Source organism: Hemitrygon akajei, chromosome 16 (genome assembly GCF_048418815.1).
Source record: "Hemitrygon akajei chromosome 16, sHemAka1.3, whole genome shotgun sequence".
NCBI classification, from domain to species: Eukaryota; Metazoa; Chordata; class Chondrichthyes; order Myliobatiformes; family Dasyatidae; genus Hemitrygon; species Hemitrygon akajei.
Genome location: NC_133139.1, coordinates 82,109,898 through 82,136,550, shown reverse-complemented (window position 1 = coordinate 82,136,550; position 26,653 = coordinate 82,109,898). Strand labels below are relative to the sequence as shown.

Genomic DNA, 26,653 nt, shown 5'->3' with positions numbered 1-26,653 from the left:
TTTTCTTATTTCTGTTCTTTGCACTGCTTTCACAACATATGCTGGTGATAATAAACCTGATTCTGATTTTAAACCCGATTCTGACTCCGATTCCCTGTGTTGCTGAGGTTTCCAGTACAGGGGTTGCCTCACTAACGTGGGTGCGAATTGCGATGAAGGACGAGGTAGTTGGAGGCACACTGACGCTGGCTCTCGGAGCTCTCCAAAGTCCCATCCCCATGTTCCTTTCCCACTAGTCCTCCTTCTTCCATTATCTATCCAGTCTCTTTTCAGGAACAGCTTCTTCCCCCCCCGCCATCAGATTTCCAAACAGTCCAACAGCCCATGAAAGTTATTCCTTTTTATTTTTGTAAATCATAGTGACTTTATGTTTGAGCTGTATTGCTGTCGCAAAATAGCAAATTTAACGTCAGTGACTGTAAATCAGTTTCAAATTTAATCTGCTTCTAGCACTCTCTCAGGAAACACATTCCAGGTTCCCTCACGAAGGGTCGAAGGGTCTCGCCCCGAAACGTCGACAGTGCTTCTCCCTATAGATGCTGCCTGGCCTGCTGTGTTCCACCAGCATTTTGTGTGTGTTGTTGTTTGAATTTCCAGCATCTGCAGATTTCCTCATGTTTGCTCCAGGTTCCCTCAGCAAGTCTCGTCTCTCCTCAGCACCTCTTTTCCAATCCGTGAACCTCCAGTCACTGCCTCCTCTCCCCAGAACCTGAAATCGCTCCGCCTGATATACCCTATTGAACATCCTTCCTGATTTGGAAGCCTCTCTCCAGACTTCCCTTCTTTACTCGCAGGAGAACATCCCCAGTTATCCAGACTCTCCATAAAAGCTATCCCACATCCCATGTCATTATCCGTCTTGCTTGGAAGGGAATGAATTGAATGAATGATCCCAAGATTCTGTCTGTGTATGGAATATGTCAGACCATAACCAGTACTGGGTCAGTGACACTGTGTCCAATGTCTGTAGGATGTGAATGAGGGTGGGTTGGATTCAGCCATGACTCTATCAGCCCCTTCTATGGGTAGCAGAGCATCCCCGATGCCACTTGGAGGTTGGATCATGAGAGGGCAAGGGGAGAAAATTAGCATTCAGCTGGGTCAGGATCACATAGGAGTGGATTCAGAAGGCGGAAGTCCCAGGAGACGCAACACTCAGTACAGGATGTGATTTGATGAGCATTTACACTCCCTAGTAGAGCGAGTTCAACAGCTGTTGTGGTTCATGCATGCGGTGGCTTATGAACACACTGACAGAGCTTGAAGGTACCAGGTGGCTGGGGAGTGGTCCTGGTGGTGGGGGATTACAGAAGTGTCTGTCAGTATTGCCCACTAGTTGAACTTAAAGCAGCCTCAGCAGTTCCGAGTTTCTGGGGTCTGCTTGAGAACCAGTGACAGAGCTGAGCCTTCGTGAGACACCAGGGAAAGAATGGAGTCAGTGTGGATGGCAGCCTGCAGAAGCAGCAGGACGTGGCACTCACTATCTCTCCATGCCCTCTGTCCTATCCCGGCTCAATCTGCCCCGGCCCTCCCCACACTCCAGCTCCCACTTCCCCACACCGAACAGCCAATAACTTCCCATTAGCCAGTGGAAAGTACAGTGCGTCCAAAGACACTGAAACACAGCTGCTAAAGTGTGTTTCCCAACTACACAAACAGATCTTAAGAGGCTTGATCAACGTCACTAATACCCCAGAGAATCAGCAAAGGAAATGGGAAATGGGTTAACACCTTTAGCAGAGAGGCTCATAATACAGCAAATAGCATGGGATAATTATTACTTCCCCTCTGATTCATGTGTAGGAATGTGAGAGAGAAACAGAGGAGAGAGAGGGAAGGAGAAAGGGAAAGAGGGAGGGGTGGTGAGGGGTGAGGGAGAGAGCGAGGGGATGAGGAGAGGTAGTGAGGGAAGGGGGTGGCAGGGAGTGAGGGAGAGGGCAAGAGAGAGAGGGAAAGGGGGAGAGGTGGTGAGGGGTGAGGGAGAGGGCGAGGGGGAGAGGGAAGGGTGGGAGGGGTGGCGAGGGAGAGGGGGAGGCAAGGGAGGGAGGGGTGGCAAGGGGTGAGGGAGAGGGAGAGGGGAGAGGGGAGGGAGGTACAGAAAGAGAGAGTGATGAGGGGTGAGGGAGAGGGTGAAGGGAGGAAGGTAGAGGGTGAAAGGGTGAGAGGGAGAGAGTATACCAGTATGTTTCAGTGTACAGTACATATACTCGTGTCTCTGCACGTATCTGTCCTTGTTTACCTGTGTAGCCATCTGACTGCATGCACACTGTGCACAATACACAGAGGGAAGTGACAGAGCACAAAACAACCTGTTCGCTGCCAATCATCAATTCAGACAAACATCCTCTCTGCCTTCTTCCCCTCCTTACCCACCTGTGTTACATATTCCAGGATCTACGGACTTGCCCCAAGGACAAACAAGGTCACTTTGTTCTTCAGCACTCCCGAGGGCCACAGCATTTACCGTACACACATTTCCCTTGTCTGCCTTCCCAAAACCCATCGCCTCTCATTTTAATTTCCCCCTGTTTGGGGCCTAAAATCAGGAAAGTACTAAGCTACAGCGACAAAAAATCTGCAGGAGAAACACAGAGGGTCAAGCAGCATCTGTGTGCGTGTTGAGGGAGAGGTGGGGTGGGGAAGAATCGTTGATATTTGGTGTCGATGCCCTGTATGAGGACTAAGGGTGGGGGGGTGGAGTACTAATCTAGAGCTACATCACACTGAAGGATGTGAGATGTCGCTATGGTAACAGCTCGTTTCTCAATTCCTCAAAACCAGGAACATATCTATTTCTAAAAGAATATATTCTGAAAGATTTTGCACTTAAAATCATCACGTTTATCTCGGTGCGAAGATTAAAGCTAAGGGTGAAGGGTTCAGGTGATCGGAGGAAGCACTTCCGGGTCAGGTGCAGTCTCATTCACAGCATTTCCATGGTGGCCCACGTAGAGCTGCAGAAACACACTGCAGTAGAGTGCTCCGCTCATGATCAGCAGCGATAATTGGGGACCACAGGAAGTTCCCAGACCAACAAGTGGGTATGAGCTAGGCCGAGGTGCAGTCCCTAACAGGAGCAGGCTGGCATTTAGAAGACAAGACTGACAGGATGCTCAAAGCCTGTTGTGAAGAGCTTTACCTCAGAGAGTGCAGTACTGTGGATTCTACACAAGGTTTCTGTTCCCAGTCACTACCCTCACAGAATCTTCTCCCTCTGCCTTCCCGCTCAATGTTCTCTCTTTCAATAACAGCACCTCACATATTTCTCTTTCCAGAGTTTAGCTCTAATCTACTCAATCCTATCTCACAAGACAATCCCCTCAAACCATGAAGCCAAGCCATTTCTTTCAAGTCAAATACATCCTTCCTTCAACAAGTTAACGTAAGCTGTACATAGGCCTCCTGGTGTATTCACAATAAAAGCCCAGTATATTTAGAAACATAGAAAATAGGTGCAGGAGTAGGCCATTCGGCCCTTTGAGCCTGCACCGCCATTCAGTATGATCATGGCTGATCATCCAACTCAGAACCCTGTACCTGCTTTCTCTCCATACCCCCTGATCCCTTTAGCCACAAGGGCCATATCTAACTTTCTCCTAAATATAGCCAATGAACCGGCCTCAACTGTTTCCTGTGGCAGAGAATTCCACAGATTCACCACTCTCTGTGTGAAGAAGTTTTTCCTCATCTCGGTCCTAAAAGGCTTCCCCTTTATCCTTAAACTGTGACCCCTCATTCTGGACTTCCCCAACATTGGAAGCAATCTTCCTGTATCTAGCCTGTCCAATCCCTTTAGAATTTTATACATTTCAATAAGATCCCCCTCAATCTTCTAAATTCCAGTGAGTACAAGCCTAGTCGATCCTGTCTTTCTTCATATGAAAGTCCTGCCATCTCAGGAATCAATCTGGTGAACCTTCTTTGTACTCCTTCTATGGCAAGAATGTCTCTCCTCAGATTAGGGGACCAAAACTGCACACAATACTCTAGGTGCGGTCTCACCAAGGCCTTGTACAACTGCAGTAGAACCTCCCTGCTCCTGTACTCAAATCCTTTTGCTATGAATGCCAACATACCATTTGCCTTTTTCACCGCCTGCTGTACCTGCATGCCCACCTTCAATGACTGGTGTACAATGACACCCAGGTCTCGTTGCATCTCCCCTTTTCCTAATCGGCCACCATTCAGATAATAATCTGTTTTCCTGTTCTTGCAACCAAAGTGGATTTGTATCAAAACATCTCTACATTCACACTCCATTTCCCTTACAATGAAGGCTTGTAAGATCTCTTTCAGAGGCTGATGCCAGAATACAGCGCCTATAAAAAGTATTCCCCCCCCCCCCCGGAGATTTTCATGTTTTATTGTTTTACAACATTGAATCACAGTGGATTTAATCTGGCATTTTTTGAAACTGATCAACAGAAAAAAAAAGATTATTTCGTGTCAAAGTGAAAACAAAGTGATCTAAATTAATTATAAATATAAAACACAAAATAATTGATTGCATAAGCATTCACCCTTTTTAATATCACACACCAAATCATCATTGGTTTTTAGAAGTCACATAATTAGTTAAATGAAGATCTGATTTTGGAGACCTGTGTGCAGTCAAGGTGTTTCAATTGATTGTAGTAAAAATACACCTGTATCTGGAATCCATCTGCTGGTGAGTCAGTATCCTGGCAAAAACTATACCATGAAGACAAAGGAACACTCCAAGCAGCTCTGTGAAAAGGTTATTGAGAAGCACTAGTCAAGATATGGATACAAGAAAATCCCTTGGACTACAGTTAAGTCAACCATCAAAAAATGGAAAGAATACGGCAAGATATAAATCTGCCTAGAGCAGGTTGTCCTCAAAAACTGAGTGACCGTGCAAGGGGACTAGTGAGGGAGGCCACCAAGAGACCGATGACAACTCTGGAGGAGTTACAAGCTTCAATGGCTGCGATGGTGGAGACTAAGCATACAACTGTTGCCCGGGTGCTTCACCAGTCGCAGCTTTATGGGGGAGAGGCAAAGAGAAAGCCACTATTGAAAAAAACTCACATGAAATCTCAGCTAGAGTTTGCCGTAAGGCATGTAGGAGACTATGAAGTCAGTTGGAAGAAGGTTCTATGGTCTGATGAAACTGAAATTGAACTTTATGGCCATCAGATAAGCCAAACACTGCACATCTCAAACACACCAACCCTACCGTAAAGCACGGTGGTGACTGCATCATGCTGTGGGGATGCTTCACTGAAGCAGGCCCTGCAAGGCTTGTGAAGGTAGAGGGTATAATGAATGCAACAAAATACAGGGAAATCCTGGAGGAAAACCTGATGCAGTCTGCAAGAGAACTGCAACTTGGAAGAAGATTTGTTTTCCAGCAAGATAATGACCCCAATCGTAAAGTCAAAGCTACACAGGAATGGATTAAAAACAACAAAGTTAATGTCCTGGATTGGCCAAGTCAGAGTCCAGACCTCAATCCAGTTGAGAATTTGTGGCTGGACTTGAAAAGGGCTGTTCACTCACGATCTCAATGCAATCTGACAGAGCCTGAGCAGTTTCGTAAGAAGGAATGGGGAAAAATTGCAGTGTCCAGATGTGCAAAGCTGATAGAGACCTATCCACACAGACTCAAGGCTGTAATTGCTGCCAAAGGTGGATCTACTAAATACTGACTTGAAGGGGGTGAATACTTATGCGATCAATTATTTTGTGATTTATATTTGTAATTAATTTAGGTCACCTGGTAGCGATCTGTTTTCACTTTGACACTAAAGAGTCTTTGTCGATCAGTCTCAAAAAAAGCCAAGTTCAATCCACTGTGATTCAATGTTGTAAAACAATAACACATGAAAACTTTCGGGGGGGGGGTGAATACTTTTTATAGGCGCTGTATCTTTCAAGAGGGTGAGCCCTCTCAAGGCGTCAGACTCCAATGATGTACCTAGCAGGGCACTGAAAGCCTCTACCAAACAATCTCTCACTGCTGCTGTCAAAGGTTCCCATCTACTTCAAAAGGGCATCAATCATTCGGAAGTGGCTCAGCAACTATCATCTAATAGCAGGTACATCTATTGTGATGAAGAGTTTTCAGACAGACAGACATACTTTATTGATCCCGACGGAAATTGGGTTTCGTTACAGCCGCACCAACCAAGAGTAGTGAAGAAATATAGCAATATAAAACCATAAACAATTAAATAATAATAAGTTAATCATGCCAAGTGGTTGGGCATGTCTCAGCAAGGACCTAGACCAGCTGCAGTTTGCCTACTGCTACAACAGATCCACAGTAAATACTGTCTCATTGGCTCCCCACTCGCCTGGGATCACCTAATAACTACATACCTGCAGCTCGGTGTTCAGCACCATCATCTCCTCCTCAACTAACTCCAAAACCTGAGCCTCTGTGCCTTGTTCTGCACCAGATCCTTGACTTCCTCACCAGGAGACCACAGGCTGTACAGATCTGAAACAACATCTCCTCTTCGCTGATGGTCAACACTGGAACAGCTCAAGGATGGGTGCTTAGCCCAGCGCTCTGCTCTCTATACATTCATGACTGTGTGGCTAGGTACAGCTCATAATGCCACCTATGAATTTGCTGATGACACAATTGTTGTTGGCATAATCTCAGATGGTGATGAGGTGGTGGTACCAGAATGAGATAAATTGGCTGGTTGTGTGGGGTTGCAGTAACAACCTGGCACGGAACATCACTAAGACCAAGGAATTTATTGCAGACTTCGGGAAGGGAAAGCCAAGGGAAGACACAGCAGACCTGATCAAGGAGCTGACAGTGGAAAGGGTGAGTTCCTAAGTGTCAACCTCTTAGAAGTTCTGTTCTGAGCCCAACATATTGAGGCAATCATGAAGAAGCCATGCCAGTAACTACGTATATTCCTTCAGGAGTTTGAGGAGATTTGGTACGTCACCAGAGACTGTTGCAAATAATAATTGCTTTATTTATGTAGCACCCTTCATACATTAATATGCAGGCTTAATGTAGTTTATGTAGTTTGTAAAGATAAATCAATATAGTCATAAAAGCAAGGCAAAATTAAAAGTTTAAGTAACAATAAACATTATATGGAATAAAAAGTAATTGAATAAACCAAATTATAGAAATATAATCATCATCAATAGGCATTAAGTAATCCTATAAGTAGATTTTTATAAGTGTTTTGAAACGTTCCACAGTACAAGCCGGGAATATCTCAGTCGGTAGGGTATTCCAGATGTTTGGAGCATAAGAGCAAAGGGTCACATCACCAGCTCTAGGAACACTAAGTACACCAGTATTCATGGAGCTACGCTTATACTTAGGGATGTAAAGGATCTAGACTCTCCAGATATACTGTGGAGAACTTCTTGACAGGCTGCATCATCTTTTGGTACGGAGGTGCCATAGTACAGGAATTGGAAAAAGTTGCAGTGTATCATAAACCCAACCAGCTCCATCATGGGCACTAACTAACCCACCATCGACGACATCTTCGAAAGGCCACGTCTCAAGGACATGGTATCCATCATGAAGGGCCCTTACCACCTAAGGCATGTCCTCCAAGAGGACCACCGGGCTCTCCCTCCCCCTATCTGTGACATTTACAGGGAGCATTGTAGGTGAAGGGCTCAAAGCATTGTTGAGGATCCCTACCACTCACCCCATAATCTCCTCTGACCCACTAGTGTCAGGAAGGAGGTCAGGACTGCCACACTGTATTATAGCTTCTTCCCCTGGGCTGAGTCTGATAAATACCCTGCCACCACTGAGATCTCGTCACTAGGACAGTGAGCTGCTTTCTGTTTTGTTTCGCTGCGCTGCGTACCTCATGCACTTTGAATGACATTTTATTAACTTATTTATGGCAATATTTTGCTCTCTGTGCTGTGTGTGATACATGTTTTGTGGGAGCACCGTGGTCCGGAGGAACACTGCTTCATTTGGTTGCATGTCATTGAACAATAAACGTGTAGTTGAAATTGAAATCTTCTCATTACTGTCTTCTAGGGGGAAGTACAGTAGCCTGAAGGTGCATGTGCAATGACTTAAGGACAGCTTCTTCCCCACCGCCATCAAATTTATGAATGGTCCATGAACACTACCTCACTAGTTTGCACTCTTGCACAATTTAAAGTATGTTTATTATCTAACTATGTATGAAGTATACAACCCTGAGATTTGTCTTCCCACAGACAACCACAAAACAAGGAAAACTATCGTTATTGTACTGCTACTGCAAAAATAACAAACCTCACACACATCAGTGACAGTAAAACTGATTCTGAAGGCCGAGCCTCCATTTACTTCCCCAATGCCTTAAAATACGTGGGTGATAATTTTACTTGTTTCTATATATGGATATTCAGATCTCTCTGAACAGCAGCATTTGTTAGTCTTAGTCCAGTGAAATGAGATTCTACTCTGGTCACCTAAAACGTCACCGAGTGTTGATGATACCTTGCATTGACTAGTGCTGCAAAAGGATGTTAGATCCATGTCATTAGCCAGTCCTACGCTCAGTCTGAGGAGGTGACTACACTCGGTGGCCATTTTGTTAGGCATCTCTTGCACCCGCTGAGTGTATGTTCATGGTCTCCTGCTGCTGTAGCCCATCCACTTCAAGGTTTGTCGTGTCATGCACTCAGAGATGCACTTATGGATATCACTCTTGTATTGCATGGCTATTTGAGTTACTGTCGCCTTCCTGTCAACTTGAACCAGTCTGGCCATTCTCCTCTGATCTCTCTCATTAACAATGCATTTTCACCCACAGAACTGCCACTCACTGGATGCTTTCTTTTGTTTCTTGCACCATTCTCTGTAAACCCTAGAGACTGTTGTACATGAAAATCTTTGGAAATCAGCAGTTTCTGAGATACTCAAACCACCCTATCTGGCACCAACAATCAGTTCATGGTCAAAGTCACCGAGATCACATTTCTTCCCCGTGGTCAAGCGGTTCAGCTATTATTCAGACCAAACATCAGAATGGGGAAGAAATATGACCCAAATGATTTGACTGTGATTAATGTGTGTGTGTGTGTGTGTGTGTGTGTGTGTGTGTGTGTGTGTGTGTGTGTGTGTGTGTGAGTGTGTGTGTGTGTGTGTGTGTGTGTGTGTGTGTGTGTGTAGTTGATGTGTGTGTGTGTGTGTGTGTGTGTGTATAGTTGATTATGTACTGAAGAAACATCAACTGTTTACTCTTTTCCACAGATGCTGCCTGGCCTGCTGAGTTCCTCCAGGATTTTGTGTGTGTTGCTCTGGATTTCCAGCACCTGCAAATTTTCTCATGTTTTGTTGGCTGTGGAACAATTGTTGGTCCCAGGCAGGGTGGCTTGAGTATTTCAGAAATTGCTGTTCTGGGATTCTCACTTACAACAGTCTCTAGAGTTCACAGAGAATGGTGTGAAAAACAAAATATATATATATATATATATATAGGAGCGGCAGTTCTGGAGGCAAAATTGCCTTGTTAATGAGAGTTCAGCAGAAAATGGACAGGCCAGTTCACGTTGACAGGAAGCTGACAGAAACTCAAATAACCAGGCCTTGCAGATGGGCATTTCTGAACACACAACACATTGAACCATGAAGTGGATGGGCAACGGCTCAGAAGACTACAAACATACTATACACTCAGTGGCCACGTTATTAGGAACAAGGCATATATACCTAATAATGTGGCCGCCGAGTATAGAAAAAGGTGATTAGGACCAAAGGATTGGTGGTGGTTTTAAGCAGAGCACACAAGGTTTTACTGGTTGTACGATACAGTTCTGTGCAACCTGCTATCACATCTGGGCCTCAAAATCTGTCCTTCCTGACGTCAGCTGTACAGCTTTGATTGAATGGACAGGGAGAGAGTGTTCCCACTGACAGCAGCATCAGCGACAGCCGGATACAGATGGAAAGGATTTGGCAAGCGATTAGGGGAAACGTTGCTGTGCCGTGACTGTGATCTGGAATGTGCTGCCTAAAAACAGATTTAACAGCAACTTTTAAAAGGAAATCGGGAAAAAATACTTCAAAGTGTGGGGTTGTGGGAAAAGAGTGGGGGGAGTGAGATTAGTTGGAGAGTTGTTTTAAAGAGCAGGGGTGTGCTTCAGGAGCGGAGTGGCCTCTTGCTGTGTAACATCCATATTGCTGTCACTTGCAGGCTAGTAACTCTGCATTGAAAATACTTCTGGTTAATGCTGGATCACAGATGACTGCAGCTTATTGTCCAGCTTGCTACACAGATCCTCATGGGATCATACTTCCATCTGCATGTTTTGTTCAGTCCCACTGTATCTGCATGCACTCAATCCAAGCAACCTACCCCTCCGCCATATTCAGGCCGATGAGTCACAAACAACCATCTCCCTGAAGACCTTTACAAACTGATCACAGGAATTTGCAAATATGACAATGATTGAAACACTAAACATGAACATTAGCTACACCATATATCTTTATAAATCTAAGTTCCATTTCCCTCTCCTCACCAGCCATCTTGAAAGCAAACACCCCACTGCACCAGCATCTGGTTACCATAGGAACATGAGCCCAAACTCTGAACAGGCTACTGGACCACGAGGGCTTCACATTTGCACCGGTTCAGATGCTCCACCCGTCCACCGTTTACATGGAGAATCTGCATTTACCTTTAAAATGCCAGAGGAACTCAGGAGGTCAGGCAGCATCTATGGAGAGGAATAACGAGTCAACGTTACAGGCCGAGACCCTTCCACCCTTCGGTGAAAGGTCCCGGTCTGTAACAAAAATTCTTTATTCCTCTCCATAGATGCTGTCTGACCGGCTGAGTTCCTCTGGCACTTTTTGTGTGTTACTCTGGATTTCCAGCATCTGAATAACCTCCTGTGCTTACATTGTGCCCCTCACACAGGAAAAGATCCCTGGGTGGTTCAGAGGATTGTAGTCGCTTCTGGAACCGTGGTGGGCAGAGACTGGGCTTGGCCAAAGGGATGAAAGAGTGTCGCTCTGGCTCCAATCCATTTACCCTGTGTTCACAATACTGACAGGGGTACGGGATGCCAGTGGACCACTACCCTCAGTTTGTCACCTGCCAGGATTTCATTCGCCAGAGGGTGGCAAATCTGTGGAATTCATTGCCCAAGGTGGCTTTGGAGGTCAACTCTTAGGGTATGTTTACAGTTTCTTGATTAGTAAGGGTGTCAAAGGTTGTGGGGAGAAGGCAGATAAATGGGATGGAGGGATAATAAATCAGCCATGATGAAATGATAGAACAGACCCAATGGGCCAAATGGCCTAATTCTGCTTGTACGTTTTATGGATGGCAGAGCGTGGGAACAAGCTAGAGGTCAGTCCAGAAGGCAAACAATGTCTTTCCAGTTCCCACTTCCTGGGTGTTTGTCTCGGCCTCCGTTAAGCCTCCTCGGTGGCTTTTAGGGGGAAAACAGGAGGCATAACTGTAACACCATGGTATCAGGAAAGGGAGCCCCTTCCTTCAGCACTCCCCTGTCCCACACAAACAAACCGTTACCCAATTACAGCAGGGGAGCTTCAGTCCTGCCCCAAGACCAGATTCCTCATATACACACACCGAGTGGGTAGGTAAGCGAATTACACAGGTGTGGGAAACCAGCCACCGGCCCTGAGTCAGGCAGAGGCCTTCAGTGGTGCTACACAAGAGGAGAGCAGATTAGCAAGGTCCTACCTGACCCCACCAGGCGACCAGCCAGGGCTTGGAGCAGGTCTCACAAAAAAAGTCAACGAGAGGCATCTTCTGTCGGGTGCCGGCAGTTGATCCTGGAGAATGCCCGCTCCAACGCGGAATTCCGCACCGATAATCCGGGGAGCCCCTTCCCAGCGCTGCCCTCTGGCTTCCTGAGACCACGTCTGAGTCGAGAGAGGGGGCTCCGAGCTTGCAGAGCTCATTCAGTGCACTTTAATCCGGAGTGACCTCAGGGGACGGGCATCCTCCTGGCATGTTGTCTGAGCCAGAACGCAGGAGCCAGGACCCGAGCCCTCAGGGATGGATCACCGGCCTGGCTACCCGCACCCTCTCTCTGATGACGCTGGGTGCTCGATGCAGCGAGAGCAAGCCACCGGAGGTCCCAGCTGATACAGGCCAAAGCAAGCAGCCGGTGACAAGATGTCTCCCTGCAGTGCAGACTCTGGCTCCCCACTGTACACTGCAGTATGGAGGCGAGAAGTGAGGCTGCATCAGGCTCCCCTGCTCACGTTGTCCGCACCCGTTGTGCTCGTAGCTGGCAGCATGGGAATCCTCAGCACTCAGCAAGGTGAAGCACAAAGGTTGTCACGTTCAATCCAGGGAGACAGCACTGTAAAATGGAGCCTCTCTCTCTCTCTATATTGGGTACCACTCTTAGACAATCCTCGAGGACACAGGAGTCACCGTGTCTTAACCTTATTGATGATCTTGCGCAGTGCTCGAGGCCTTCCACTGCTTCCCAGCCTCTCCCGCTCTCCCTCGGATGTCTGGAATGCAGAGTGTTTACAGCCTTCTCTGTCACCCCAGCACCGGCAGAGCTTTGCAAGCTGTTCCTGTGTATCCTTGCTGCAGTCAGTGATGTAAAGGAGGGGGTTGGGGAGGTGTGCATCAGCAGCAGCATCACACTGGGGAGACACACACACGCGCGCACACACACACGCACACAAAAACACACACACACACACACACACTGCATGCACTAACAGCCACGGGTGAACTTTAATAACCCCACACCCGCTTTCTTGAAACCCCTTTGAAATTACAGGCAATCAGTGGGAGGAGCAGAAAACATTCATTAAATGGGCCAATCCCAGGAGCAGATTAATCTCTGCTGCTGCCTGCCTGATACCTCGATGGTACAAAATTGATTTCATCTCATGATCTACCTCTCTCACTGCCTCCTTCCCCTCCCCCTCCCCCCACTGACATCCTTTGGCTCATTCTCCTCATTCACACACACTCTCTCTCTCTCTCTCTCTCTGAAACTATCTTACCCATTATCCATAACCAATGTCTGTTTCTCTCTTTCTTTCATCTATCTAATTATCTGACCCATTATCCATAACCAATGTATCTGTTTCTCTCTCTCTCTACTTAACTATCTGACCCGTTACCAACAATCAATGTCTGTTTCTCTCTCTCTAACTATCTGACCCATTATCCATAACCAATGTCTGTTTCTCTCTCTCTAACTATCTGACCCATTATCCATAACCAATGTCTGTTTCTCTCTCTATAACTATCTGACCCATTAACCAATGTTTGTTTCCCTCTCTCTTTCTCCCTCGATTTAACTATATGACTCACTATCAATATCTAATGTCTCTGATTCTCTTTCTCATCCCCCCCCCCCCACTCTCCCTAGCCCCTTGATCCCTTTTTCTCTTACCATTTTCTCAGAGGGTGGTCTTAATGGAATGCAACATTGCAGGCAGCACTGCCTTGAGAGCCCAATGAACTGACAAAGGGCAAGTAAGTACCGTACAGCCAGTAGGAACAACACTGAACGAGTGCCTCATTGTTTGACGACTATTGCTGATGGACTTGGGTTCAAGTTCGCAATGACTGGCTTCTGTTCCCTTTCTGAGATATAAAGGAATCAAGTGTCTGGAGATCAGTACGAAAGAAGTGACGAGGAGGTGAAAGGTCAGCCACACTCGATAAGGATAGGCAGTAACACCTCTGCCACGATTATTCTAAACACTGGTGCTCTACAAGGTTGTATCCTCAGCCCCTGACCCCATTCCCGGTACACTCTCAAATGCGAGGCAAGATTTTGCTCGAACTTCATCTACAAGCTTGCAGACGATCCCACTGTGATGGGCCTATCTCAAATATCGATGGTTCAGCATCCAGGGAGGAGATCGACACCTTAGTGACATGATATCATCATGACAACAAACTTTCTCTCAACGTCAACGAAAGAGCTGACCACTGACTTCAGAAAGGGGGTGTGTACGCACTGTACATGATCCTACCTACATCAGTGGTGCTGAAGTTGAGAGTGTCAAGTTCCCTAGGTGTGAACATCATCGATAGCCTGTCCTGGTCCAACCATGCACTGTCACTACTGCCAGCGGAGCTCAGCAATGCCTCTACTTCCTCAGGAGCCTAAACAAATTCAGTATGTCCCCAACGATCCTTACCAATCTTTGTCGATGCGCCATAGGAAGCATCCTACCTGGATACGTAACGGCTTGGCACGGCAACTGCTTTGCTCGTGATCACAAGAAACTGCAGAGAGTTGTGGACACAGCTCAGCACATCACAGGAACCAGCCTCCCTTCTATAGAGTCTGTCTACACTTCTCACTGTCTCAGTAAGGCAGCCAGCAAAATCAAAGACCCCACCCAGTCCAGATTTCTCTCCTCTGCCCTCTTCCACAGGGAAGAAGATCAAAAGACTGAAACCATGTACTCCAGACACTGTCCTCAGACTCCTGGACAGACCCCTTGTATAAAAACATGGACACTTGACCTCACAATCAACCTCATTATGATCTGCACTTTACCATTTACCTGCACCACACTTCCTCTGTAGCTCTTGCACTTTATTCTGCATTGTTACTGTTTTACCTAAACCTAGCCCAATACATTTTGTAAGGATCTGATCTGTATGAATAGTGTGCAAGCCAAGCGTTTCAGTGTATAATGGCAGCATGGTGTTGTGGTTAGTGTAATGCATACAGTGCCAGAAACTGGGGTTCAATTCCTGCCGCTGTCTGTGAGGGATTTCCCCGTGACCCCGGGGGTTTCGTCCAGCAGCTCTGGTCTCACCCATACTCCAAAGACATACTGACGGGGTTAATAAGTTGAGGGCATACTAAGTTCGCGCCAGAAGCATGACAACACTTGCAGGCTGCCCATTGTACCCCTCAGATTCCACTGGTAATTTATTTCGCTCTATGTTTCAATGTCTGCGACAAGTAAAGCAAATCTCTTTTATTTTTGTACATGTGACAATAATAAACCGATTCCAAAACACCCTTATAGAATGGCAGGCCAATTTCAAGCACCTGGGGTGTCAATATCTCTGAGGACCTACCTGCACCCAACCTATCGATGCAGCTACAAAGAAGGCAAGATAGCGACTACACTTCATTTGGAGTTTGGGAAGATTTGTTATGTCTCCAGAAACACTGGAAACCTTTTACAGATGCCCCATAGGGCGCATTCTAACTGGCTGCATCACAGTCTAATAATGGGGGTGGGGCTATTGCACAGGATCGAAAGTTGTAAACTTATTCAGTTCCATCATAAGCACTGGCCTCCGTAGTATCCGGGGCATCTTCTAAGAGCGATGCCTCATAAAGGCAGCGTCCATCATTAAGGACCCCCAATACTCAGGACATGCCCTCGTCTCATTGCTACCATCAGGAAGGAGGGGCAGAAGCCTGAAGACACACTCGGCAATTCAGGAACAGCTTCAGATTGAAGCTAGATTTCCCTTCTGTGTCAGATTTCTGAATGGGCGTTGAACCCATGAACACTACCTCACTACAATTTTTTTGCACTATTTATTTAACTGTTATATATTCACTGCATAAACCCACTGTAATTCTGTTTTTCTTTCTCTATTATTATGTATTGCATTGTACTGCTGACACAAAGACAACAAATTTCATGACATATGTTGGTGATGTCAGTAGGGCACTGCCGGTGGAGATTTCAATTTTGTGGAACAATAAAGAAACATGAGCCAGCCTGCAGTCTTCTGAACCTTCACCTGCGGTTAACAAAGAAGCAAATATCTCTACAGAAGTCCCTGCAGTATCTGCTCTGGCCTCCCATAATGTCTGGCGTGCACTTGGTCAGGGCCTGGGGATTTACCCACTTTAATACACTTTAGAACAACAAATACTTCCTTCCCCATAATAAGCAAATGATCCAAGACTCACTACTTATAAGACCATAAGATTTAGGAGCAGAATGAGGCATTTCGCCCATTGGGTCTGGGCTACCATTTCATCATGGCTGATCCATTTTCCCGCTCAGCCCCTATTTCCTGCCTTCTCCCCATATCCCTTCATGCCCTGACTAATCAAGAATCTATCAACCTCTGAATATACTCAATGACTTGACCTTCACAGCTGCCTGTGGCAACAGATTCCACAGATTCACCACTCTCTGGCTAAAGAAATTCCTCATCTCCATTCTAAAAGGGCGCCCCTCTATTCTGATTCAGTGTCTAGTTTTATACTCCCCCATCTTAAGAAATATCCTCTCCATATCCACTCTCTTGAGGTCTTTCAACATTCGATAGGTTTCAATGAGGTCATCCTTTGTTCTTCTGAATTCCAGTGAATACAGGCCCTGACACTCTTCACAAGACAAGCCTTTCAATCCTGGAATCATTTTCATGAACCCTCTCCAATGTCAGCACATCCTTTGTTAGATAAGGAGCCCAGAACTGCTCACAATACTCCAAGTGAGGCCTCACTGGTGCTTTATAAAGCCTCATTAATACCCTTATTTTCTTTAAGAAACATGATACACTGCTGTTGAGGGATTCTTTCATACTCAACTGCCTAGTCACAATGTACCTTTCCTCCCTTTTCCTTACCAGAACCTCATTGTTTAAGAGAAGTTTGGAGAGGTATGTGGATGGTTGGGGTATGATGGGCTACGGTCCAGTACAGGTCAATAGGAGTAGGCAGTTCAAATGATTTGGCTTGGACTAGACATTTTTTTCTATTTCCTTACCAGATCTCTTGTCATCCAGACTCTCCTGAATTTGGTATGAAGGGTAGATGAAGCAAATATGTCAACCCTTCACCCCAACAAGAAGATGATGTCGCTGGACTCTTGATAAGCCCCTTTTAAAAGCCTCCCAGTTGCCGACTGTGTCGTGTCTTTAGATAAAGTCGCCCAGTTGGCTCCAGCTAGATCCTGCCCAATGCCTTCAACATTGGCCCAGGTGAAGCTCAAGACCTGTTCTATCTTATTCTGTAACTATTTTAAAGCCAATAGAACTGTGGTCACTGGACCCAGTTTCCTGGCTCTCTTTGTTTCCTACGAGAAGGTCCAGCATTGCTGCTCCCAAAAAAGAATACTGCTCACTCTACATATTGTGTGAGGAAACTGCCTTGGACACTCCACACAAATTCTGCCCCATCTGGGTCCTTTGGGCTCTGGGTGGCCCAGTCAATACTAGGAAAATTGAAACCTCCACTAGCAATGCCAAATTATTCAAAGTTCAAAGTAAATAGAGTCATAAAAAAGTACTGCACAGAAACTGGCTCCTTGGCTCATCTAATCCATGCCGAACTATTTAAACTGGTTACTCCCAGTGACCAGCACCGGGACCATAGCCCTCCATACCTGTCCCATCCATGTACCTATCCAAACTTCTCTTAAACACTGAAATCAAGATCATAAGCACCACCTCAGCTGGAAGCTATTCCACACTCTCATGACCCTCTAAGTGAAGGAAGTTTCCCTCATGTTTCTCTTAAACATTTCACCTTTAAACCATGACCTCTAGTTGTAGTCCCACCTAACCTCAGTGGAAAAAGCCTGTTTGCATTTACCCTAATAATTTTGTACACTTCCATCAAATCTTCTCTCAATCTTCTACATTCCAAGGAACAAAGTCTTAACCTATTCAGCCTTTCCTTATAACTCAGTTATATTAAATCTATTATCAAAGTTACTGGGACTAGCATTGCAGTCAGCATGTACCAGCTGGGTAGAATAGCCTGTTTCCATGTTGGATTATTCGTGCCACTGGAGCTTTTTCCCCTTGATTTCCACTGATTTCAGTTTTACCAGGGCTCCTCTTTGCCACACCTGCACAAATGCTGAGGGAAGACAATCGTGCCCCACCTCTGGGATTTGGTTCCTTGGAGCCTGTTTAGGCAATTGGTGCCAATTGACAACACTGCTGGTAATGTCTTGGCAGAATATGGACACTGACCTTTGCAATCTCTGACCTCAGTCCAGTAAAATGTTGTGGGAGTTCTAAGAGAGATTTACTGGAGTCTCCTGAAGAGAATGACTTTTCTGGATGTACCTGAGAGGGAAAGGGATGGGTAGGGAGAGCACCCATGCATTGTCACTCTTTAACATCTAGACATGCTTCACTCAAGCAAGCACGTATTACAAGTAGACCCTGCACAGTAGAGTAGTGCTTTTTATCTTCTTAATGCTCAGAACACACAAAACTTGGAAGTTACAAGATGGAGTGTAGATAATCTACATAGAGTATCACTAAAACCCATGCTGGGAACTGGGCAAAGGGGGCCAGGAGACCAAAAGTCAGCAGACACACTTACAGGTCACAATGCCTCATTTATAATCGAAGGGTTGCACGTCCAAGCACCCCTCTAGTGAGAGATGTAACTCAATTAACGAACTGTCAGCCACGAAACGAGCATCATGTTGACAGATTGTTGTTCCATTAGTATCGTTCAGTACAGGGAACATCTTCACTGGTCCGGCCAGGGCTGACATACAGTATGCCTCCTAATTACAGAATGGTTGCAGCATGAAAGGTGGCCCAAGTATTCTATACTGACTATACACAAGAGTAATTCTGCCTCAACATCCTATCCTATCCCATAAACCTGCAAACTATTTTCTTTCAGATGTTTATCCAACTCCCTTTTAAACACTATAATTGAATCTGCCTCCTCAACTATTAGGCAGTGCATTGCAGGTTTATCTGCTTGATGCGTAAAAAAAATTATCTGCTTTTTGCTCTCGACTCTTTGAACAATAGTTTTCAACTGTCCTCCAATGAGAAAAGTCTTACTCCATTACTCTGTCAATGAGCTTCATGTTTTAAATACTTCCACCAGATCCCCTTGCAAGCTCGTTGTGTTCCAGCTTCTCCAGTCTGCCCACAGAATGAAGTCCCTCATCCATGCAATCCTTTTGGTAAATCTCTTCTGTGCTGCTCTCCCAAGCCTTCACATCTTTGTAAAGGCAGCACCCAAAACTAGATACAACAGTTATGGCCAAGCCCACAGCTTATTAAGGGTCAATCAGGACAGACCAAGAGTGGTCTACCGGTCTTCCAGGTTCGGGGGTTCACTTCAGGGCTAACGACTCTGACTGGTCAAACAAAACTGTAACAGAAACAACAACGAAGAACCCTTCTACATCTGAGTGCGATGGTATTCCTGAGTCTCCACCTGGGACTTGCATGACTGACAGTAGTGAAAACTGTGAGGGAGCTATGACTTGAAGGAAGCCCTGAACAGAGACAGAGGTGGAGGACCATCATTGCTGCCTTAAATGCCAGCGGCATAATGGGAAGTAAGTAATCAGGATGCCCATTCTCTTGAACGTCATATTTTTGAACAAGATATTTATACTTTCTTAATCCATCCTGTGAGTTTCAACTACGCATGTTAGCCCCTAGATCTCTCCATTCTTGTGCCCTTTTGGAACTGTGCCTGTTTTCTATTGCCTTTTCTCAATTTTCCACCGAAGTTCAAAGTACATTTAATAACAAAGTATGTATAAAATATACAACCTTGAAATATGTCTGCTTACAGGCAGCCACAAAACAAGAAACCTGAAAAATACCATTTAAAAAAAGACCAACAAACACCCAATGTTCAGAGAGAGAGAAGAAAACTCAAGTCGTGCAAACAATAAAAGCAAGCAACAGCATTCAGAACTAAAGTGAGTCGATAGACACGAAGCCCGGAGCAGACAGAGCAGGCCACAGCCTTAACCTCAGTTCATCACACAGCGGAGCAAAATCGAGGTTGCAGACATGCAGTCAGGAGCAGGTGGTGCAGGCCACAGCTCAGGTTTAGTGCCGTGGAGAGCAGAGTAGACGCTGCAGAGCAGCGAACCTTTTCAATCCATCTAGCACGGTGTTTAAATTGTCCAAACATCGGGTCATTCCTTGCTCTAAGACCCAGGCCCCGTTCCACTGATATACTCTGGGCCTGGACCCCACCGCCACGTTCTGGCCCATACCCGACCATTCCAAATCGGCTCAACCCTTAGATCAATCCAACTTCGCTCTTGATTTAGGTATTCGGGCTCTGAAACTCCTAATCTCTGACTTTCCTCTGCTTCGCACACCCCAGCTCTGTCTCGACCTCACTCCAACCACTTCCCCTTGACCGTGCTCAACCTCACTCCGACTCTGCATTGCACCTGCACACACCCCGGCCCTCGAGTCAGCCTCACTTTCTCTCGCCTCTTTATTGTTTACCACAAATTTCACAGAAAAAGTATAATAAGTATTCATTTATATTTCTTGCTTTATAAACTGCCAATAAGCTGTCGCCCATCTGAAAATGGAAGTTTCAAAATGCATCACTTTGTCCACGTCTGTACCTTCTCTGCAATGTTAAACTATTCGCTCTTTTCCACTTCTGACAAAGCCTCTCTAACCCGAACCAGTAATGCTGTCTTTTCCATCAATGCAATCCGACTTACTTGAGCAGAGCTCAAAAACAGTCCTTCAGCCCACTGTGCTTGCACTAACACCAAGCACCCATTCTAAACTATAGGAGATACGTGTAGCAGAATTAGCCCACTTGGCCCATCGAGTCTTCTCTGTCACTTCATCATGGCTGGTCCATTTTCCCTCTCAGACCCAATCTCCTGCCTTCTCCCCTTATCCCTCCATGCCCTGGCTAATCAAGAATGTACCAACCTCTGCCTTAACTATACCCAGTGACTTGGCCCCCACAGCTGCCTGTGGCAATGAAATCCACAGATTCACCACCCTCTCATGTTCTAAAAGGACATCCCTCTATACTGAGGCTGTGTCCTCTAGACTTAGACTCCCCTACTTTGGGAAACATCCTCTCCACATCTGCTCTATCAAGGCTTTTCAATATTTGGTAGGTTTTTAATGAGGCCACTACCCCACCTCCATTCTTCTGAATTCCAGTGAATATAGGCCCTGATTCTCTTCATATGACAAGCCTTTTAATCCCAGAAAACAAGAGAAACCCTTCCTGCCGAAGGGTTTTGGCCGGAAACATCGATTGTACCCTTTTCATAGATGCTGCCTGGCCTGCCGAGTTCCTCCAGCAATTTGTGCGCGTTGCTTTTAATCACGGAATCATTTTCATGACTTTGAGCCACTCCAACAGCAACATATCCTTTCTGAGATAAGGGGCCCAAAACTGCTCACGATACTCCATATGAGGCCTTACCAGTGCCTTGTAAAGACTCAATCTTGTCTCCTTGCTCTTATATTCTAGTCTTCTTGAAATGAATGCTAGTATCGCATTTCTCTCCTCAGTTCCCATTTTATTGCCTTTATGTTCCCATCAACATTCACAGATTCTCTCACTCACTGGCACACCAGCAGTCAACTAACCACCAACTGGCATGTTTTTGGGATGTGAGAGGAAACTGGAGCACCCAGAGGAAACTCACATCATCACTGGCAGAACATGCAAATTCCACGTACATAGCACCTAAGGTAGTCAGCCCTTTCTAGCACCTCTTCCTTTACCAATTCTAACCCATGGAGAGTGTCAAATACATCTCCCTTTGCAGCATCTTCTTCTGTGGTGAAGAATGGCATATTACTCATTCAGTACCAATGAGCAAATCTCCTTTTTAGTTTCCAATCAGCTCCGTGACTCTCCTAATGCCTTACCCATTTCAGAATGAGAATCAGGTTTAATATCACTGGCATATGTCATGAAATTCGTTCCCTTTGCAGCAGCAGCACAATGCAATACATGATAATAGAAAAACAATTGAATTACAGTAAATATGTGTGTGTGTGTGCACACACACAACACTCACTGTAATTCAGTTTTTTTCACTATTATGTGTGATATATTTATTGTGATATATACACAAACATAATACTAGGGAAAAAAACTGAATTACAGTATCTAAAGTAGTTAAATATGTAGTGCAAAAATAGAAATAAAAAGTAACAAGGTGGTGTTCATGGGTTCAATGTCCATTCAGAAATCAGATGGCATGGGGAAGAAGTTGTCCCCTGAATCACTGAGTCTGCACACTCAGGCACCCAGGAAGGAGTGATTTGTACCTCCTTCCTGATGGTAGCAATGAGAACGAGGCATGCCCTGGGTGATGGGGGTCCTTAATGATGGATGCTGCCATTGCTTCACAAGCCCATCAAATACTTTTGAACACCTTTTAAGTTTGCTGACAGTATTTTTTCCCCAGGCCCCTGTTTGCCTCCCATTACAGGAACTTCAAAAGGGAAGTTTAAAATGAAATGATACTGTTTTCACTTGTATTAGCAACCTGGCATTTTCTATATGCAGCTTCTGCTCTGTTCTAACTTAGGTCATCCATGCAGTTCCTGTTTTCATTGCCCATCACTTCTCTCTCATGGGAATGTACCTACACTTTCGCTGAATCACCTCCAGCTTTACAATATGTAGTTGATCCTTACATCCCTGTGGCGTGGCCTAGCAAGTGCTACTGAGTTCCAGAAGAGGTCCTCACCTCTCTCTGACCAACCCCTCCCACTCTTTCTCTCTCTTCCCCCTCCCCCCAAACTCACTTCCTTGCCAGCAGAACTAGATTAGTTAGCCATTCACCTTGCTGTTCTTTGCAGGGTCCTATGGGATTTAAGGAAAAGTCCCAGTTGGTTGTCTAAAAGAATTAATGCCCCAAACCTTTTGTAGTCTGTGTGAAGGTGGTCCAGAATGAAGCAGCTGACATCGGAATATAAAATTGTCTTTACTTCTAAAAGAGCACCGCCTTTAGCTGGACCAGATCCAGTTATGCAGGAGTTGCAAAGAAGGGCATCTCTTTCAATCTGCACAGATGCTACTTGTCAGGGAACACATAACATAGAATACAGGCCCTTCAGCCCACAATGCTGTACAGACCTTTTAACCTACTGCAAGATCAATTTAACAACTCCTCCCTGCATAACCCTCCACTTTTCTTTCACCCACATGCCTATCTAACAGTCTCTTAAATGTCCCTAATGTACCTTACTCTACCACCAACCCGGCAATGTAACCCATACACCCACCACTCTCTGTGTTAAAAAAAACCCCTGACATCCCCCTTATACTTTCCCCCAATCACCTTAAATCAGGCAGAATGTGCTCCATATACTAACACTCTCTGCTTGCTTCGAGAAGCCAATTCTGAATGCATGCAGCCAAATTTTTCAGGATCCCATGCCTCCTGAATGTAGGCATCATGGGGAATCTTGTCGAACGCCTTGCTGAAATCCATACACACTACAGCTTGCTGAGTGTCTGCAGTTCTTTGCTTTTATTTTAATCTTTTTCTTGCCTTCTAACATTGTGAAGTATCCCTGTGTTATCAAAGTGAGCAAGTCACAGAAGGAACTATCAGTCTTGGTGACCGAAGATGACTGGGGCCAAGAAGGACACGTTCATTTCTTGGGATAATAGACAATAGGTGCAGAAGTAGACCATTCGGCCCTTCGAACCTGCACCACGATTTTGAGATCATGGCTGATCAACTACTATCAATACCCGGTTCCTGCCTTGTCCCCATATCCCTTGATTCCCCTATCCATAAGATACCTATCTAGCTCCTTCTTGAAAGCATCCAGAGAATTGGCCTCCACTACCTTCCGAGGCAGTGCATTCCAGACCCCTACAACTCTCTGGGAGAAGAAGTTTTTCCTTAACTCTGTCCTAAATGACCTACCCCTTATTCTCAAACTATGCCCTCTGGTACTGGACTCTCCCAGCATCTGGAACATATTTCCTGCCTCTATCTTGTCCAATCCCTTAATAATCTTATATGTTTCAATCAGATCCCCTCTCAATCTCCTTAATTCCAGCGTGTACAAGCCCAGTCTCTCTAACCTCTCTGCGTAAGACAGTCCAGACATCCCAGGAATTAACCTCGTGAATCTACGCTGCACTTCCTCTACAGCCAGGATGTCCTTCCTTAACCCTGGAGACCAAAACTGTACACAATACTCCAGGTGTGGTCTCACCAGGGCTCTGTACAAATGCAACATTGACCCATAATTGTCATTGAGAAGTTGATGGTGATTACTAATTGGCTTGTTAGGTCATTTCAGAGTACGCTTTAGGAGTCAGCACATGGGGCAGGTCTAGTCTCATATATGAACCAGATCAAGTAAACATGACAGCCTCAAATAGCATTAATGAACCGGGTTTACATGGTCATTATCAACTAGATACTACTTATCGCTGGTTTTTTTTCTAAATTCCAGATTATCAACTGGACTTCCACTGCGGCCCTGACAGGATTCGAACTCTGTGAAGAGGCTGCAGGGAGAAGTTGACTCAGCCTGCTCCATCATGGGCACGGCCTTCCCCACCGAGGAAAGCAACTACGTGAGGTGCTTCCTCAAGAAGCTCACATCTATCGTCGAGGAGTCCCATCATCCAGGCCACGCCTTCTTCTCACTGCTACTGTCGGGCAGGAGGTACAGAGGCCAGATGTCCCATACTGCAAGGCTCAGGGGCAATACACACAAAGTGCTGGAGGGACTCAGCAGGTAGAGCAGCATCAATGGAAATGAATAACAGGCGACGTTTCGGGTCGAGACCCTTTTTTTGAGGCCCAGTGCAAGCTACTCTTACACACATCGAATTCTTGAAACGACCTGCACAACCATAAGCCCACCTCAGCATTACAACATTGCGGACCAACTCTTCGACTTGGTTCTTGCACAGACATCTTCTGTTGCAAAGTCTTTTTTTTCCCCACTGTCTTGCATAGTTATGTTCTGAGCATTGTCTGAGTCTATTTGCAAGCAATGCTTTCATTGTAGCTGAACCTCAGTGTGCTCGTGCACGTGATAGGCATCTGGGTCCTAGGCAGCAGCCCGACTGCCGCATCACCACCGACTCTGAGGTCACAATTCAGCTTTATGACTCCTCCAAGGTTTAGTCAGGAGCTTGAAGCACAATGCCTGGACCAAGGTGACATAATGGTCGTCATGGGTTACAACAGGACAATCACAGGACGCTGAGCTAGGCTGAGAAGTGGCAGATGGAGTTCAACCCTGCAAAGGATGAAGTGATACACTTTGGAAGTTCAAATTCAAAGGCAGAGTACAAGGTGAATGGAAGAATTCTTAGTAGCGTGGAGGAATAGGGAGATCGTGGGCCTGCATTAGTCGGGAGGATTGAGTCCAAGAGCTGTGAAGCGCAGTTGCAGCTCTATAAAACTCTGGTTGGACTGCACTTGGAGTATTGCGTCCAGTTCTGGTCGCCTCATTACAGGAAGGCGGTGGAAGCTTTAGAGAGGGGGCAGGGGTTTACCAGGATGCTACCTGGATTAGAGAGCATGTCTCATGAGGAGAGGCAGGGCTTCTCTACTTGGAGTGAAGGAGGATGAGAGACGACTTGATAGAGGTGTATTAAATGATAAAGAGCATAGATTGGACAGATTGAGTTTACCTCCCATGGCAGCAATAGCTAATATGAAAGGACATACTTCGACGGCAGTTGGAGGAAAGTACAGGGGTAGGTTTTCACACAGAGTGTAAAGTGCTTGGAACTCACAACAGGGAGTGGTGGTAGAAGTAGATAATTTAGGGACATTTAGAAGACTCTAAGATAGGTACATGGGTGAAAGAAAAATGGAGGGTAATGTGGGATAGAAAGGTTAGAGTGATCTTGGAGTAGGTTAAAAGGACACTACAACCTTATGGGCTGAAACGCCTGTAATGTTCTATGTTCTAATTAAACTATTTGCTGTTGTAGTTAGCCAGCACAGTCCTGGCCAACTACGACCTCATGAACTGCATGCAAGCAAGTGCTCATCGAAAACTGTCCTGCTTAGAAATTGATTTTTTGGAACGCTTGAAGAGTGCTCCAATTTGGACCACGCTAAATTGGCAGCCACTAAAGAAAATCTCAAAAGCAGACATCCTTACTTCAGGAAATCACTTGTGGTTTCTCCCCAATTCCCAAGAATTAGAGGATGATCTCTGTGTAAATAGATGGAAGCTGGTGTCTCACTGGCACACTGCCCACTGAGAAGCAGGTCAGCTATATGGGATGCCAAGGAGGTAAGGAAAAGTTGGGGTTGCAGGAGGGGAATGGGAAAGGAGGCAACTTGGGTGGGGAAAAGGGAAATTGAAGGGCAGTGCGATGCACCACATGACTGGGCAATGGGGCCTCGCCCTCTAGGGAGCTGTGCAATTGGCCCCTGCTATAGTATCCTAGGAACCATAACAGTATCCACTGAAGGAGGGTTGCGATCTCAGTCAGTACTAAAAAGGCAGCATGTGCATATCAATGCCAGGGGCCATACGGCTCAATAAACTAGTGGGCTTTAAATCACAAGATCTTGACATCCAGTCTGGTCCGAATTCGACAATGAGCAAAATATGAAGATGGCGAGTCAACTCCTGTCAATCCATTTTCTACTGGTACATGCGTTACATACATTGATGAAACAGAAGAGGAAATGGACGTCAAGACTAGGGTGAACTAAGTGAGGGAATGGAAGGTCCAATTCTCAGTACACAGAGTCCTCCATTACAAGAAGGTGCAAATCCTTACAAATTGGGACCAAACGATTTGTATGCATTAAAAAACCAGACCGGTTTTTAATAACACTATCTTTAGCATCCTATGTCTATTGATCATCCCAGACTCTGCTTAATCTACACCGTTTCACAGGGAGGCAATGCTACAACTTAAAAATTCCTTTCCAGGTTTACAAATCCCTTTGTGGTTTTTCTACCTCACCAGAACCCTGTATCGATAATCGCCTGCAGCCCTGTAACCATCT

At 45.7% G+C, this 26,653-nt stretch overlaps 1 protein-coding gene across 9 annotated transcripts in view; it reads right to left on the bottom strand.

Annotated features, from left to right (window-relative positions):
- The window catches only part of LOC140740224 (3',5'-cyclic-AMP phosphodiesterase 4B-like), a 458,171-nt gene that overhangs the window by 37,749 nt on the left and 393,769 nt on the right, over positions 1 to 26,653 (bottom strand). Inside the window, exon 1 of one of the 9 annotated variants that reach the window (XM_073069306.1) lies at positions 11,679 to 12,574. The exons of the other annotated variants lie outside the window; for them this stretch is intronic. Within the exon in view, the coding sequence (XP_072925407.1) occupies positions 11,679 to 11,744 (66 nt within the window). The 5' untranslated portion in view covers positions 11,745 to 12,574. Of the gene's footprint in view, positions 1 to 11,678; positions 12,575 to 26,653 lie in introns of those variants that run through there. 9 annotated transcript variants of the gene reach the window in all.